Source organism: Schistocerca americana, chromosome 8 (assembly GCF_021461395.2).
Source record: "Schistocerca americana isolate TAMUIC-IGC-003095 chromosome 8, iqSchAmer2.1, whole genome shotgun sequence".
NCBI classification, from domain to species: domain Eukaryota; kingdom Metazoa; phylum Arthropoda; class Insecta; order Orthoptera; family Acrididae; genus Schistocerca; species Schistocerca americana.
The window spans coordinates 315,111,074-315,129,069 of record NC_060126.1 but is presented as its reverse complement, the minus strand read 5'-3'; the positions used below and the strand labels follow the sequence as shown (position 1 = coordinate 315,129,069).

Genomic DNA, 17,996 nt, shown 5'->3' with positions numbered 1-17,996 from the left:
CCTGTCCTTGATGGTATGATACAGCGACCAGTGGTAACAATATGAGAGAACAAACACGGGAAACATTATGCAAGAACAGCCAAGACTTCGTTCGTTCATAGTGTTCAGATATTTCTTTTCTCTTATTATTGCCGTGGTAGAGAGCGTCTGGATCGTTTGCGGGAGGAGCAGGATACTAAGTTTCCCTAATTCATTTCAGGAAACTGCCACGATATTCCTTCCGCAAAAATGTCAACATCGACAGTGTGCGAAACTCTTAACTTTCGTACTTAATCGTCCCCTAATTTTTTTAACATGTCCACTCAATTTTAAATGTCATTCAGCAGCCTAAGGTTTCACGTGCTGCTAATTTTTCTTCTTTTATGTTCTCACGGTCCACGTTTCCATTCCTTACAATGATGTGTTAAGGAAGCAGAGTTTGAAGAGCATCTTTCGTTCCAGGCAATTAAGTGGTACCAGTAGAACTCTTGTTCTTCCTTTGCACAACGTCGCTGCCTTGAAAGGACAGTCGCTTGACTTATTCACTACATTCTCTCTTCCTTCTTCGATGTCAAGCACTTCACTATTGTTCTTTGTTCTACTCTTCAAATCGTTAATTTTTAATTTTTTTGTTTTGTTCTAAGGAAGCCATCCAGAGCTTCTAACTATTTTTTACTTCCGTCCAGCGTTTTTCCAGAGCTGACACAGTTGACTCACCGCTTCTCTTGTGTTATACGATCAAATTTTGCTGACATGTTTGAAGGCGTACAGTACTACAATTTCTACGATAACCACGAAATTTCCATGATATACGTGTACGCACTGTGACATGGGTTTCTGGTGCAGCTCTACGTAGATGATGCCTTTTTTTTATTGTTGTACTGATATACCTCTAATGGCAGAATTTGCAAGGAACCAATTAGAGGCGGTGTACTGACTGTTCAGCGGTGAATGTTTGCCTGTCCAGGGGTCGTACATCGGAATCTTTCTACAGGTCATTGGCCATTGGTTTAGGAACCATGACAAGTTTAACGATTTCTCGTTGGTGATAGCGAAGCTGCTGACCCTATTGACCTTCTTTTGTAAGTGCAGCAATGTAGACAGTGTATCCTGGTCCGCCAATAAACGTTTTTCCCCAATTCATCTAAAGAGCAATACGTCACTTGTGTGTCTCGTACGCCTAAAACTCGTGGTCTCCGGCCGTAGCCTGAGAGAGAAACACAGACTCACCGACGACAAGGAGCGTTTCAGTACGAGAGAATGCTTCCAAATGTCTTCTTGGCAACGATTTGTAGCACAATAAGTTGAATAATTTGCTACAAACTTAATAGCGGCGAGGTGTCCACCAGGTGCGTTACATGCAGAATTGTAGAGAGGTGAGTTACCATTGGCAACTCTTTGGGGCCCAAAGACCAGCAGTGTTCCCGTGTGAACTGGCGGCGGTCGGCGTGACCCACGAACCGTCCGCCAGTGCTCCGCTTGCCACATCCGTCCCGTCCCTTCCCGGCCCGACCGCCTTATTGCATCGTCCGTGTTGCCCGATCCGCTGCTGCAAAATAGAAAGCACACTGTGTTACAGCAGCTAGTCCTGTGTTTGTCAGCAACTGCAGTCCGGAGAGACCGTCCAAATAGTCGTGTAGCAGGCTAAAATTAGGAATTGCCGTACTTCACCAATTATGGAATTTCCGCCGTACCCAGTATTATTTTGTCGGCACAATGGCACAAGAATTCCTGCAGAAACCTGTGAACTTAAAGACGGATCCGTAGAATCCGAAATGTCATCCTACATAATTCAAAGTAAGTTTAACCGCGACTGCAAGCGAAATTTACACATACGGGGTGAATCGTTAATGAGTATTAACGTAATTAAGATTTATTCGATTTGTTACTCCATTTACTCTTTCTGTGAAAACACCTTCACACAGTACGAAGCCAGTAATTTATAACCACCAAAAAGTAAAATTCAACCCAAAGAAATCTGTTTTTGTAGGCGCTTGTACAGAGGCAGAAGTATTATGATGTATTTTGCCTTTCTGTCGTAGAGGATGGTGGGAACGCAGCCGTGTGATGATTTACAATTATAAATAAATTAGTCTCTATTTGCAAGGATGCTTGTAATTTCTTGATAGCATAATCGATTTCGGGACTATCATAACCGATATAGCTACGAGGGCTATTCGGAAAGTAAGAAACGATCGGTCGTGAAATGGAAACCACAGTGAAAATCTGATGAAGCTTCGCACCGATGCGTTCGGCAGTGACTCTATATGCCCGTAGATAGCGCCACGTCGCTCTTCTCAGTTCCGAGAGTACAGTGAGCGTGTAAAGATGCCTAGAACAATAATGTCTGCCGCTAAGTATGGGTGCTTGCCGAGAGATTTCGCCTGATTTCATTCAACCCTTCTCCACGACAGTTCTTGGCCGCACGAGGCAGGGGCAATGAGGACACTCCTGCAACGTTTTTGATGGCAAGTGTTTGATCACCCACCATACAGCCCGGACTTGGCTCCCTCTGATTTTCGTCTCTGCTTAAATGAGCCGCTGACTATGACCACAACATTTTGGCACAGACAGCAACGTGCAGGCCAGCGCAGAAAATTGTAGGAAAGCACAGGAGGCTGTTTTCTACGATGAAGGTATTGGAAAGTTGGTACAAAGCTACGACGGATGGCTAAGTCGGAACGGCGACTATGTAGAGAAGTAGCTGGAAGGTGCATCTAAATGTTAAAAATAAAACAGTTTTTATTTTCTGCGTGTTTTCCATTTCGCAACCGATCGTTCCCAATTTTCCTAATAGCCCTCGTATAAGTACTTCGGGATGACATGTACATAGTCTGCTGCCGACGGCTTAGGTGTCATTTTCTGTGTAGTGTTGTGGAAGCGGGTTTTGCGCACGTATTGCTGATAGGTAGTGATATCCAGATGTGACCCCGAGAAAATCATACCTAACGTCGATTACACGTTTATTACAAGGTGCGGTTGAAGGTGGGGCCAAGTCTTTATCAGGAAACGTATTCCCGGTGCTGTGTATCACTGTTAACATACAACAAACACCGCCGGAAAAATAAACCCAAGACATGATTGAGCAATACTGAACACTGGCTTGAGAGCGAAGACTAAAGTGTTGTCTTGACTCAATGGAACAAGTTTACTTCCAGACAAGACACACATTGCATATTGTTGCTATTTGCTTTGTGGTGCTGATATTTTCAGTGCAACACAGATACAAGGATAAACCGGGGTAAGAAATGAAACGAAACGAAATGCAAATACTCTGTAACGAGCCATCAGAGACCACCGCGCCTCTATAGAAATAGTCGGAAAATGTTCCTGAACAACATCCAAAATTTTGTCGGTGAATTACTAATCTTCGGATTTTTCAAACGTAGTGGATAAGGTTATTACTTGTTCTTGTTCGCTATTATTTGAAGTGCCGAGCGTGGTAGCTCACTGGACTGGTACTCGGAAGACTGTGGTTCAGATCTCAGTACCACCATCCAGATTTGTCCGCAGCATGTGGTCTAGTGGCTAGCATTGCTACCTCTGAATCACGGGATCCCGAATTAGATTCCTGGCCGGGTTGGGGATTTTCCCTGCTCGGGGACTGGGTGTTTGCGTTGTCCTCATCTATTCATCCTCATCATCATCACTTGTGACAGTGGCTCGCTTTGACTGTGCAAAAAATTGGACTGTGAAAAAATTGGGACTTCGTACGGGCGATAATGACCGCGCAGTGAGCGCCCCGCAAACCAAACATCATCACCACCATCCAGATTTAGTTTTACCTGAGTTCCATAAATCGCTTTAGCAAATGCCGGTATGGTTCCTTTGAAAAGACCAATTTCATTTCCTAATCTGAGCTAGTGCGCCATCTGTAATGACCGCGTTGTCGACGTCATGTTAAACGCTAATCTTCCTTCTTTGTGACGTCGTTACTACAATCAAGAGACTAACATAGACGGATAAGCTACACAGAGAGAACTACGTTCTTTCCCAAATTGGCTTCATTCTAAGTGCGCCAGATGTTTCGTGAAGGGGACTAGAGTCTGAAATTTACGGCATTGCGTGGGCTAGTATGACAGAAAGCAGTCCTTACCTGCAACCTCCCTCCCTTTCTTTGCTCTTTCGAGCTCAAGGTAAATGGCTGTCGGTGTGTCGTTTTTATATTATTGATTGCGTATTCTAGATTATAACGATACGTAAACTTTTTTCCGAACTTCCGTCGAAAATTGACACTGTACTTCAAGAGGATCTTTGCGCAAAGAGTAATCATACCAGATTGTGATAATGTGAGAACATGAGTGTGAAAAATACTAGGAAAGCACATCGTCTGTCGTGCAAGTGCACAAATTCAGTGTGCTAGTTGCGCTTGCCGAGAACATCACACACTCACCAAATTGGAAGGACTCCCTCCTTTTTTCATAAATTTAATTTTTAATTACAGATTCTGATTCCTTGAAAACGGCTGCCAGTTTATTATTTTGATGTTTGGTTGTCTCTTATAATCTTGACCAACTGCACTTTACGGAGTTAGATGCAAAGTTCATTTAGTTGTTTCCATTGTATACCTATTACATTAAGCTTGTAGACAGAGGGTCGGGTCGTGAAGCGGGCTGGGTGGATCAGTTGGAAGAGCAATGCTCGCGAAAGGCGAAGTTTCTGGTTCGAGTCCCGGTCCTGCGCACAGTTTTAATCTACCACAAAGTTTTTTTTTTTTTAAAAAAAAAAATCACATTCCACTTCAGAGTGAAAGATTCATTTTGGAACAAGGCTTCATCTTTCCCCCTCGCCATTTCCAGAGAAATATAGTGGCGAAATGAGTCGCATACGCTTGGGAGTGTTTCAGTGAAATTAATTTATGATTTCGAATAAAGCGTAATTTTTGTCAGTAGGAAAATGAACGTACTACTTTTTAAGTGTGATTCATTACCTTTCACAAATGTTCAAATGAGCGTGCATTTCTAAGGGACCAAACGGCTGAGGTCATCGGTCCCTAGACTTACACACTACTTAACCTAACTTATGCTAAGAACAACATACACACCCATGTCCGAGGGAGGACTCGAACCTTCGGCGGGAGGGGCCGCGCAATCCGCCTCTTACCCCGCAACGACCCAGCGTGGCTACGTTTCACATAAAACTGTCACAGTAATTAGTGCGATGTCGAAAAACCCGACTATCATGTCGGTTCGGGGTACTATTCCTACAATACAGGCAGCTGGAGGTTACCGAGATTCATTTAGTTGCTAAGTCAATCGAAAAATGGTAGCTCCAAAGAGGCGTGACGTATTGTGTTGAGCGCCGCATTCTGAGAATGGCGGACAATGCTACTAATTGTTTAGCTTCCTTGAACTGAAGGATAGCCGTGTTTGTCAACAGAAGGCAACGGTCCGCGGAGCGCGCAGCAGACTCCGTGAAGCTAATCGGCCCGGTTCTCACGCTGCCAGCCTTTCATGTCCAGCTTACTGAATTGTCCAGTCACGAAGCGGCGAGAGGCAATTCCAGGCCTGTCATTATTTTGGCCGCAAATTTGGATTCAGACCCTTAAATCTGATGCTATTCCGATTCCAATTACTTGCGAATGTTAAGCCCGGTCATGCAGTCGGAATCGCTCCGTTTTATTCCCTCATCACCGTTTTTATATCCGAATTTTCCGATCAGAGAACTGCCTGAAAATGTCTACCTTCGTCTGCTGCGTGTCCTATAGTTCAGAGGACAGAAGATTCGGGTGAAGTAGGGTTCAGGTGCCGTCCAGCCATCTACATTTGATTGTTTCGCGGTTTCCCCGTTATCGCATCAGGCGAATTCCGGGAGGGTTTCTTCATTACGTCTCATCCCATTTTCTACCTCGTCTTTAATCAAACCAAACTTGTACTCGGTCTGTAATGAGCTTAACGTAGACGTAACTTTAAACCCTGTCCTTTGTGGGCAGGAGCTAGAGCCCTGTTCGCAAACTGGTTGCTATTATATACAGATTTTCGGAAACGGAATAAAACAGAAATTTGCGTTGTGCATCTGTCAGTTGCTATCCCAAAATTATTGCACTGTATTTAGGATTTTCATGTTAAAATTACCGTCGTACGCATCTCTTATAACGCAGAAAATTTTTTTCATATTGTGTTTTGTTCGGATCGCAAACACTCATTCTTACAGACATTCTCAATCTTCATAAATGAACAGTTGTGTCGGCTATCTAAAAAATGAGAATCTACCGTACATGTTGCAAGTTAACTTCACCATGGTATCACGAAACGTTACACACAAAACTATAGCCACTGCAGTAAGGGATAGCACAGGAAATTGAAGTGAAGTGACTGCCAGTAGATAATACAAGGTCTCGAAGAGAATTTCATCGTGGTTAGGCATCGTGCTTCGCCCGACAGTTCATAACGATATCAACATGTTATGTGTATATATGAAGTTTTCAAGTGCTGTCCACATTAGTTTGTAAAATATTAAATATTTTGTAGCTGTGACTGAGAATAATGACGATATGTGGCCCATAGCAAGGTGTACGCCTTCGCGTCTACGCCTGTTCTGTGCACGTGTCAGCGTTGCTACTTACTTATTCTGGTAGCCTCACCAGACTGAGTGCACTTCGTTGCAGACCTCTGATCACAGAATTTTGTGCAGCGGTCACCATGAATCGGAGGCGAAAACCTCCTCGTGAGTAACCATTAAGTTGAATAGTAGACCTCAGAGTCTTAGAACAATTTGTGCGCATGAAAGAACAACAAAATGAAAGAAATACTATAGCAGTTTTTGTAATATTGATTGTAAAAGAACAGAAATCAGAAGACTATTTGGGAAGAATGATCTTCACTCTTAATTTGCTTACCGTGTGACTAAATACACCAATGAACGAAACTGAGTTTCCCTCTGCGATACTTTCCTTAGTATTGTACTTGTCGCTTGTAGTACGATTCCCTCTGCCAGTACACAGTGTAGTGCACTGAAGATAAAAGAAACCCACATTACGATGTGTAGTGGAGGGTACTTCTAGAGGCACTGTCATTTCCCTCATTTCTTATTCCGTTCTAGACTGGTGCGTGCGAAGAACGAGTGCTGGTAAGTTCGCCTTAGCCCTCGTAGTGGTCATTTAGAGAGAAGTACGTGGGAAGAAGTAATACGTTGCCCAGCTCTTCTTGTAAAGTAAATACTCGGAATTTCAGCAGCAAATCTCTCCGTCATGTACAACGACTGTTTTAAAACTTCACAGAAGATTTGCCATTGGAGTTCGTTGGGTGCCTTCGAAACGCTCTTCCAGAATAATAAAATGAAGTGATCGTGTGTATTATTGGCCAGGAAACCATGTCCAGGGTAATTTACCCGCTGGTGCAATTCTTTCTATTTGACACCACTTCAGCGACTTCCACGTCAAATAATATGTGATGAAATGATAAGGACAACACACACATCGAGTCGCTCACAGCAGAAAAACTCTGATGAGACCAGAAATCGAACCCGGCACCCCAGGATCTAGAGACATAGGCAGCGACGCTGACCGTTTGAACAGGAACTTAGGCGATACTCCACAACTGGTAGAACGAATGTTTTTTAAGCCACTTCTTTCGTGGATGAATTGTATTTCCTTAATACTCTTGCAGTGAACCGTAGCGTGGCATCTCAATTTTCTCAAAACTAGTTTTACATGCTCATCCCACTTTGTAACTCCGGATTGCTGCTCTAGATATGTTAGGATCGTTACTATTTTCAGTCATTTATCGCCAAGAGTGTAATCATACAGTAATGGATCTAGTCGCCACGCAGTATGTTGATTTCTTTATGTTCATGGTCAACTGCCAAACACTGCACCATTGTGTTACATTATTACATTCCAGAAATACACTTAGGAATTTCAAAATTCGACAGCTAATGTCATGAGTCCTATTTTTACATTTTATGCTAACCTCATTGATATACTTAATGGAATAATTGTACTACGGCGCCATTCTTGGCATTTTATTACTTACGCGCACATTCCCTTCAAGTGAATGCTGAAAATGTTCCTTTGGAAATGCCTCGTGTTATTTAAAGGCCTATCGGTTGTCTAATCGAGCTTATTTTCAGTTTTTATGCACCTCATCGGCGAGATATTGAAACCTAATCTTCCTTCTTCTTTTATTTATGTAAATTCCTCATTTCTCTTTTAATCTCCAGCCGTGTGACGTGTAAACAACACCCAAATGAAAGCGTGGTTCCAAATGAAACGAAGCAACGGAATGGTACGAAAATGTTACTCCCGTGTATCTGTGGAAATTTGTTACGCTACGTACTCAGATTTACAGCTCGAACTTACATGACGCTACTCGGAGGACGGCAGAGTGGACCTGGCCAGGACAGACAGGGTGTGGACATCTATAACGAGCTCCTTGCCAGGTCGTGAAGGCCCAAAGGCCGTCTACCGGCCGCCGTATCGTAATTTGCCTTGCGGCGTTATGCGGATGTGGTGTAGAGAGGCAGGTGGTCAGCTCCAGGTCGTTTTTGAGACTGTCCAGAAGTGGAGCCGCTACTACTCGATCAAGTAGCTCCTCAGTTGACATCAAGAGGCTGAGCGCATCTCTTAGCCCTCCTTCCACCACGGAAACAGTACCGGGAATCGAACTCTGGTTCTCCTCCTACGCCTGCCACTCACCAATGAAAGCGAACGTATGCCTTTGTGGGGGGTGATAAACTGAGAGATTTCGTTTCTCGTGTCCCATAAAGAAGTTTATTCTTCGTACATGGTACAGTTGGCTGCACCCAGATTGGTTTGCAAGTTTGCCAGCCATTCTGGGCGGCGCTGAATATGAGTTCAGAAGGTACGCGTTCTTTCTGGCTGGATGTCGATGCAAGAGAGTGCTTGCCGTTTTAGGGTACGCTTTTCAACGCTCAGCAAGTCGTTCCTTCCCCAAGTTCCGTATTCGCTTTTCTCACAGAGCGCATAAGTGGCGGATTCTTCGTTAGCGTTTTAGGGGGACAAACAACCTCTGCTGAGACAACAATCTTACTTGGCACGTAAGCTGCTGAACAATACAAGAAGCCGGCCGGAGTGACCGAGCTGTTCTAGGCGCTACAGTCTGGAACCGCGCGACCGCTACGGTCGCAGGTTCGAATCCTGCCTCGGGCATGGATGTGTGTGATGTCCTTAGGTTAGTTAGGTTTAAGTAGTTCTAAGTTCTAGGGGACTGATGACCTCAGAAGTTAAGTCCCATAGTGCTCAGAGCCGTTTGAACCAATACAAGAAAATAGTTTTGATGAAAAATTTGAGATGATAGTTACACTGACGGAGCGACCTGTCCACTGAACGAGAATAGATCGTTATGTATTACACCAATAATGAGTTCAGTATTACTGTCTTTCCGCACACTTTCTGACTCTGTGTTGAACTTCATATTTAATACGTCAGGGTTCTCTGCTTTGATCATTCTCATGATACGGCGTTACTCTGTAACAAAATTTACGATTGGTGTTCCCACCAGCTCCACAACCTCAACCTGTCACAATTCCGTAGCAGCAGCTTCGTCAGCTCTCTTTATTGCTATTCGGGATGCAGACCAGATCGCAGTCAGCAAGAGGCGCCTAATTCAAGGCCTCCTGTGACCGGGGAAAAGAGGTACGCCTGGGAGCAAATCCCAATTACTGCGAGCTGCGTCATTGTGGCCAATCACCGGCTGCAACTCCTCGTTATGGCGGGCGGGACGCCTTCCTGGACGCCTGGCGCGGGCGGTGCCCCGTGCACTTGATGGTCCTTCATCTCGCTCGCCCGCGCGCCCACGGAAAGCCTCCGCTTGCCGGAGACCGATTATATTAACAACCAGTAATAGTGGCAGGTCGTGTCCGTACGAGCCCGTCACGCGAACGGCGCAAGCAGAGCGAGTCGGGCACCGGCGCTCCGCCGCAGCAGGGCCCAGCCGCTTAATTGGAATACTAAATCGGGAGACCCCGACTGTCTCTCCTGTGACTGCTCATCCCTGACTAATTGCGTGCGCCACCGCCCCATTACTGTTACCGCCGCCCGTCTACCAGCCCCAGAAGACGGCGACCAATAATGTCAATTTAGGCACCAAAATGTCGCATCTCGTAAGCGCTGTGTAATTCTGATGAGGTAAATCTAATGAATTTCTCATACGACGCTCGTGCTGCTCAAGTATTGTATTCTGTGTACGTCCTTAATTTAATTTCTGCTTCCCAAGAGGCGCTGTAATTTCTTGTAACCTTATTAAGTGGGTAAACAGGACCAGCCGAAGTGCCGTCAGAAGACTTCTCAGTCGCGTAGGTCTTTTAGTAATAAAACTAGTTTTTGACGGGCAGGAAACGCCGGAGTGTGAGTGGTAGGATGGTACCTTAAACAGGTTATTCATTCTTGTCCATTCGGGGTTGTGCTTTAGTCAGGATCGACAGTACGCTGAACTCTTAAACAGTAACTCTTGTTCGAGTATTTACAGATCAACGGTAATTGCTGGTGCTGTACAAACTTCGTCTTTTGGGAGTTTTCATGTTGCTACATTTGGTCGGGAGAGATTCTCTTTATATTAAACGAAGTTGGCCATTAATTCGAGGTTTGATTATAACAACATGTCATAAATAGAGTTTAACTACGAGACTTTATTACTGCGTAGATCTGTTTGATGACATCCTGTCTGATGAGTAATGCGAGCGCTTCTACTATTGCTGTGCTTCTCGTACTGCTACGCCCTGGCATAAAGTAAGCTGAAGCAGTCGTGGGTTGGCAGTAGTGAATAGCTTCAGCAAGCTCTCGAGCGTAAAACCGTTTTTTTTTTTTTGTATTTCCATTGTTTTATGTTGGAAATAAATGACAAGGATCATAAATAAGAGTCATATAAAGCATCGCTTCAGAAGGTGTACGACGACTATTTAAACGTTCGCAGTTACCTCTGGTTGCTGTGTTTATCATGCATTGAAGTCTCTGCTTCTAACTTTTGTCTTTTATTTGTTTGGATATACATTATAATATCTCTAGCTGGATAGTTCCAGTTCTGCGGCGGTTTCATGACCAATTAGCATGTAATTCGCATTTATACAATCTTTGCTTACTTTTTTCATTTTCCTCCTTCGATTTAATTTATCCATTTTCGATTCGCTTAATTTTTTGGTGTACACTAAAATAATAAAGAAACCAGCAGTGATTGTCATCATGAAACAAATCCCTTTGAAAATCTAACGTAATTGTCAGCAGTGGTTCCGGTGTTTTCGAAAAGTTGAAGGCACATTTAAGTGGCATTCTCTAAGCTCATTTTAATGGAAATGTCAAATATGTAAGCATTTCAAAAGAGCTTACATCTTTTTTGAGAGGTACGTATTTGTGTGATACAACATTATTTCAAAATTAACAAATTCTTTCTATTTTCTTATAACATAAAACCGATTTACACTGTGGGTGTGCGAATGAATTTTCAGCTTAAATGTTGGGATAATATTACTTCACTAAAATACTTTCCTAAATCACATATCTCTAGTAACTTCATGAACATGTTGTTAATTCTACAATTCAAGCGATTCCTACTGTATTCACTGTGTAATATGCAAGTGAGGAGGATAGATACAGCACGAGACGCAAACGTGTCGATCTCCCTTAAAGCAATGAATTTATTTTCAACTCCCGAAGCTCGTTCACTTCCTCATTGTGTGTTGTTGTTGAAAACTTCCGAATGTATCTATTAATTCAGCTAATTTATTTTATGGTCGGTTAACAAGTTAATCTTGCGTTTTGGAAATACTGTTTCTGTGATCAGCAGCACTTGAAATGAGTAGTCTGAGGGTAGAAATATTCCTGTAAGGAATATCTGCAGCCGATGCGGACTGAATACTGTTGTGCTGACGCAGTTTAGACATTAAATATGGATGCAGCGGAACCGGTGAACCCGCGTGAATCCTGTGTGGACAATATATACAGGTGAAGGAATGGGAGAGGATGAATGAGGGAGGAGGCACCACGCCTGTTAATGTGAAGAAACATGCGTTAATGCTGAGTCGTTGTCGATGTTTGATACTTGACGTGCAGAGTTTCTTCTCGTCACTCGTGGATTCATTACCACTGTCGACTGCTTCTAGCAGCGACGTTTCTCCAATACAAGACACTTACTCACCTGGGCGCTGAATTTCTATACAGTACGTCCGTAATACCGTTACAAAAGTGTAACGTGAAGCCGTCTGATTTCTCAGAGGTTTCCATCGGGTTTCTACTCTACACAGATTATATTCTGGGTTGTTGACAAGTTACAGGTTAGAACTATGTTCCTTGACTAGGGTAACTGTTAGCACGTTGTCTGTGAAGGGCAGGAGTCAGGGTTCGAATCTAGACATGGCTTTCAGTTTTAACGTGTCAGTATATGGTAGAGTGTCTATATTTCGGGCGTTTGCCTAATTTCGGATAGCTGAATATCTCTCTTGCATTATGGTCAAGGTAAATATTTTCTGCAGAGTTCACTTCAGAGATCTTCCTCGAGCTAAGTAAGATGTACTATCAAAATATTTCATATGATGCAGTAGTTTGAAGGATGCTCTTTCTTATATCATTGACAAAATGTGTCGTCCACAGTTCCCTTAAGGGTTAGGTTGTGCCTAAATAGAAGTAATGGATGGTCACTAACAGCCGATGGTAAAAGGTTGCACTGTTTCAGATGTCCGAAATTTGGCGTTAGTTTATACAACAAATGTTTTGAATTTTATTCCAGATACCACCCTTCCGGACAAAGACGTTGGTCCCTTGATGGGTTGGGCGTACTGCAGAGCCACAACAATGAAAGTGACTGCAAATGTTTAAAAACGTGGGCTCTATTCTTGTGAAACCCTGGTTTCTTCATCTATGGATTTTTCTTGTCAACAATCTGCAGCAAAAGCGGTTCTCAACAAACTGCAGCAAATGTGGATAAGGCCTCAGAAGCAACAGCAGGGCCATTGTCGTCTGCAGTTCATGGATTGCAGGAAACGGTGTTTTCTACTCCCAACAACAAGAGTAGATGAAGCAGTAGTGTTGACGCTATCTATTTTTAAAAAGGAGTCTCTCGCGAAAGTGAGAAAGAAAGCAAGTACCAACACTACGGGGAAGACCCCACCTTCAACAAAACCTACTCCAGGAGCTTCATTTGATGCATCTGATAGACCTTCAACGTCTAGGGCTACCAAAAGGAAGCTCTTTGTAAGGAAGAACAGGAGAGTCACGGAGCAGCAGGGTCATGATCGGGAAGACTGATTCAAGCGTTGATGAAACCGTGTTGAAAAACTCATCATCTGTATATGAAGAGGACGAGCAATACATTTATTGCGACCAACTGTGGTGGATTGATACCTTGAAAGAGACCTGTATTAAGTGCATCGGTTGCTTATGAGCTTTGTGCAGGTGTCGGAAATGATACTTGGAAGGTTTTAAATGGGACTTCTGTATCAAAAAGCACAAAGACTGAGCATTTTTCTTGTTATGACTGAAACACCTGCAGAGTAACCGACATATATCCAGCACTCCTACTTTTTGAACAAACATTTGGTTCGAATAAAGGCTATGTTACTAATTAATTAAATTTTTGTGTTTGTTTATAACATGCAATTAGGAAACCCGAAGTCAGGAACTATATTTTCCGGAGGTAAAAGTTACACGTTTTCATTCTTTTTCAGCTATTAGACAATGAGAAGATTTTTTGCAAGGATATTGTAACCATTCCCTACTAACAGTATGGCACATTTTCTATAATGTAAAGATTTCTTATATACTATTAATGTAAAATTTAAAAATGATACCCGGTAGTAGCGCATCTACCCTAATTGTCTCGATCTGTGTTCTTCCTGTAAATGCCGCGCGGATTAGCCGAGCGGTCTCAGGCGCTGCAGTCATTGACTGTGCGGCTGCTCCCGGCGGAGGTTCGAGTCCTCCCACGGGCATGGGTGTGTCTGTTTGTCCTTAGGATAATTTAGGTTAAGTAGTGTGTAAGCTTGGGGACTGATGACCTTAACAGTTCAGTCCCATAAGATTTCACACTCATTTGAACATTCTTTCTTTCTGTAAATGAAGATAAATTCACTGCGACGTATATTGTAACACTTCATTTAAAAAATAAATATTGCTTAGGAAAAATGACTGTCTGCGTTGCTTGTACGTCCTAGTTTGCCAGGTTAAAGAGGTTTGAAGTAGATAAGATAACGGCGACATTGTTCTTCAGTAGTATACAGAGATATTACTAACTGATAATTTCGTTTCTTTTGACGTTGTACACGATTCAAGCTGTTGTCGCAGCAATGTAATAGGCGTCAAAAAATGACGAGAGTAGACACAGCTGCCTTTGAAACCACTTTCGTATGAGGCTTGGTCTCCGCATGGCGGCCTAACGGGATGTTGCGATTGACCTGGCGCATGCTTTAACAAGTAACTCTGTATTAGCGGAGTCCACATTGCCGCCCGGCCGTCCAGTCGTGTGTTCCCTGTTTTCCTATTCGGGCCCCTTGAGCTGAGTGGTCAGCACGGCTGAGTGCCATGCAGCGGGCCCATATCAGAGATTTTCTCCGCTCTGGGACTTGTTGTTGTGTTGCTCTCATTATCATTTCATCATCACCGACACACAAGTCGCCCAGTGTGGTGTCAAATGACAAGACTTGCAACTCGACTGCCGAACTTACCCAGGTATGGACTCATGGCCGACAGCGCCATACGATCATTTCATTTCATTTTGTTTCCCCAAATCGTTTCTGGCTTATGTGGAGGTGATGTCTTGCAAAATATTGATTACGTTTCCCATGCACCTCCACCTCGGGTAGCGATATTGCGCTAATGACCTTGACGTTGACGAGATGTTGACTCTACCATCTTCTTTCCTTCCGGATGCGTTTACTCACAAGGAGAAAGCTTCAGAAACGGCCAACTGATTCGGCTCATATTTGTTGACGTTCCGTAGACTCGAAATTAACGGGATCGAGAGATAGTTGCAAGTTAACATTTTCATCATCCTATGTGGGGTCTGAAAAAACACAGCTTCCTAGAAATTGAGGAAAGAAACTGTTACATGTGCGCTTATGTACCCGTAAGAAAAGGACTGTGCCGCTGGCGTAGCGACCAAGGCATCTGGCTCGGGAGCAGAGAACTTGCATTCGAGTCTCGAAATAGATTATATAGCTTTTTTTTAAATTTTCATTTTTCCGTATCGAATTTGGTATGAATTGGAGGGGTAATAAGATAATCAATGAGGAATCATAAAGACAAATTTTTCAAACGACTAGGATTGCAAGGAATTAAAATTTCAAGCACCGATTGTTCAGACAATGTTATCCTTTATCTTGGATACATTACAAATAATTCCCAAAACGGAAATATTTTTAAATGAAAATCAAATGTGCTTTCCGCTAACTCTTCGGCGGGAACAATATAGCTGCGCGAAGTGAGATTTTCTTGGTGCCGCACAGCAAGTATATTTGCTTAGAATTTTTATGCGGCAGGTACAATCCATGTCATTGTTCGAAAGAAAGTGAGGACATACAACGGAGTGAGGAAAGAGCCATTGTAGGGCAACCATTATTGTTTAACTTACTAACGCTGCCATTCCTATCAGTTTCGATACGCAAAAGTACACAAATTAAAAAAAAAAACTACAGAATTCATCTGGGAATCGACACAGGATCTCTGCTCCGCAGCCAGATTCCTCGGTCGCTCCAACAGTGGCGCTTTCGTTGCGCAGTGCTATGGGTACTTACGCAGCGGCCATAACAGTTTCTTTCCTCCAATTTTGGGTAAATATGCATTTGCGGATCTTACCTGTAATGATGAGAAATGGTCGATTTTCAGTTACCTATCGATAGTGTCAATTTACAGTCGATTACGCGTCGTGAACTTCAGGGGTGGCTTCCCCAATACCGGAGGAATGTTCAGCCACAATATCTTAAGTGTCTTTAATTTTAGATCGTACACAAGCGACCTGCCAAATATGTGCCGAATTGATTGGCAGTAGTTCAGACTTTCACTTGTTAGTGTCCGGTATTTGCGTAGATGAATGTATATTGAAGTGAAAAAAGTCATAGGATACCTCCTAATTTCGTGCGGGACTTCCTTTTGCACAGCGTAGTGCAGCAACTCGGCTTTACATGGTCTCAACAAGAAGTTGGAAGTCCGTTGCAGAAATACAGAGCCATGCTGCTCTGTAGTCGTCAACAATTGCCAAAGTGTTGCCTGTGCAGGATGTTGTCCACGGACTGACCTCTCGATTACGTCCCATAAATCGGGCGATCTTGGTAGTCAAATCATTTGTCCAGAATGTTCTCCAAACCAGTCGCGAACGATTTTGGCCCAGTGACTTAGCGCATTGTCACCCATAAAAGATCCAATGTTGTTTGGGTACATGAACTCCATGAACGGCTTCAAATGGTCTGCAAGTAACCGAACATAAGCATTTCCAGTCTATGATCTGTTCAGTTGGCCCACAGGATCCAGTCCGTTCCATGTAGACATAGCCCATACCGTTATGGAGCCAGCACATGTGTATAGTTCCTTGTTGACAACTTTTTTCCATAGCTTGGTGGTGTCTACGCCACACTCGACTCCTACCATCAGCTCTTACCAACTGAAATCGGGACTTACCTGACGAGGCCACGGTTTTCAAGTACTCCAGGGTCCAGCCAATATTGTCACGAGCCGAGGAGAGGCGCAGCTGGCGATGTCTTGCTGTTAGCAAAGGCATTCGCGTCAGTCGGCTGCTGCCATAGCCCATTAACGGAAAATTTCTCCAGACAGTCATAACGTTCGTCGTATGTCGGGCCCTGATTTCTGCGGTTAGTTCACGAAGTGTTGCTTGTCTGTTATCACTGACAGCTCTACGAAAACGGCACTCTCACTGTCGGTAAGTGAAAGCCGTCGACCACTGCGTTCACGTGGTGAGAGTTAATGCCTGAAATCTGGTACCCGTCTCGACACTGTGGATCTCGGAATATTGAATTCACTATCGATTTCCGAAATGGAACGTCCCATGCGTCGTGCTCCAACTAGCATTCCGTATTCAAAGTCTGTTAATTCCCGTCGTGCGGCCGTAGTCACGTCGGAAGCTGTTTCACATGAATCACCTGAGCACAAATGACAGCTCCGCCAGTGCACCTGCCTCTAATACCTTTGTTACGCGATACTACCGCAATATGTATACGTGCGTGTCACTATTCCGTGACATTTTGTCACTTCAGTGTATGTCGTTGAATTCGTGCGTGCCCCACAGGTTGATACACCCGAATAAGGAAAAATTATTGTTGTGTGAAAGCTTTCGCTTGTTGCTGGGCCTGTGGCTGGCGACCGTGTTGGGTATTTTGCACTTGAGCTGCACGTGTGTTTAGACGGAACGGGCTCGCCGGCAGGGAGAAAGCCGGGGCGTGCGTTGCGGCTGCCGCCGCCTCTGCCGGCCAGCCAGCGGCGCGCGGCTCGGCGCGGCGGTCAGGGGTCACAGGAGTGGCCGGCGGCCACCCGCATTAATAAAACATGGCGCGCCCAGGGTCGCTCCTCTGCCGACCTCTCGCCTCCGGAGCGGAGATGCCGCGCCGCGCTTGCGACACGGCCGAGGACGCGCACCGGCCGGCGACAACAACCGCTACCTTCTGATAGCCCGACTAAACAGGGCCGCGCCGCGCGATAGCGCTGCCTTCTAAAGGGCGCTCTGCCGCTGGCCAAAGCTCCCACTATGCTCGGGCGCCTCAGTGTGAAATAATTTTCGGGACTTCAAGTATCACTACAAACTAGAAATTTCACCCATGTCTGGATCTTATCTAATCATTTTTATCTGCTATATCTACAAGGATGCTACACTAGCCACCATAAGATTCTTGTGAAACACAACCACCTCTTTATTTACACGAAGTAATGGCTATTATCGACAGGGCGCATGTCAGACTGGGTCCACAGTTCCAGAGTTCCAAAAGTCTTTCGATACCGTTTCTCACACGCGGTCTGTAATCAAATTACGTGCCTATGTTGTATCGTCGCAGTGGTGCGACTGAATTCATAATTTCCTGCCAGAAAGGTTATAGTTCGTACTATTTGACGGAAACTCATCGAGTAA

At 44.1% G+C, this 17,996-nt stretch overlaps 1 protein-coding gene across 1 annotated transcript in view; it reads left to right on the top strand.

Annotated features, from left to right (window-relative positions):
* The window catches only part of LOC124545795, a 725,491-nt gene extending 707,918 nt beyond the window's left edge, over positions 1-17,573 (top strand). The window contains exon 4 of the mRNA XM_047124741.1: positions 17,299-17,573. Coding sequence (XP_046980697.1) covers positions 17,299-17,573 — 275 coding nt within the window. The remainder of the gene's footprint in view (positions 1-17,298) is intronic.
* Positions 17,574-17,996: the final 423 nt, after the last annotated feature.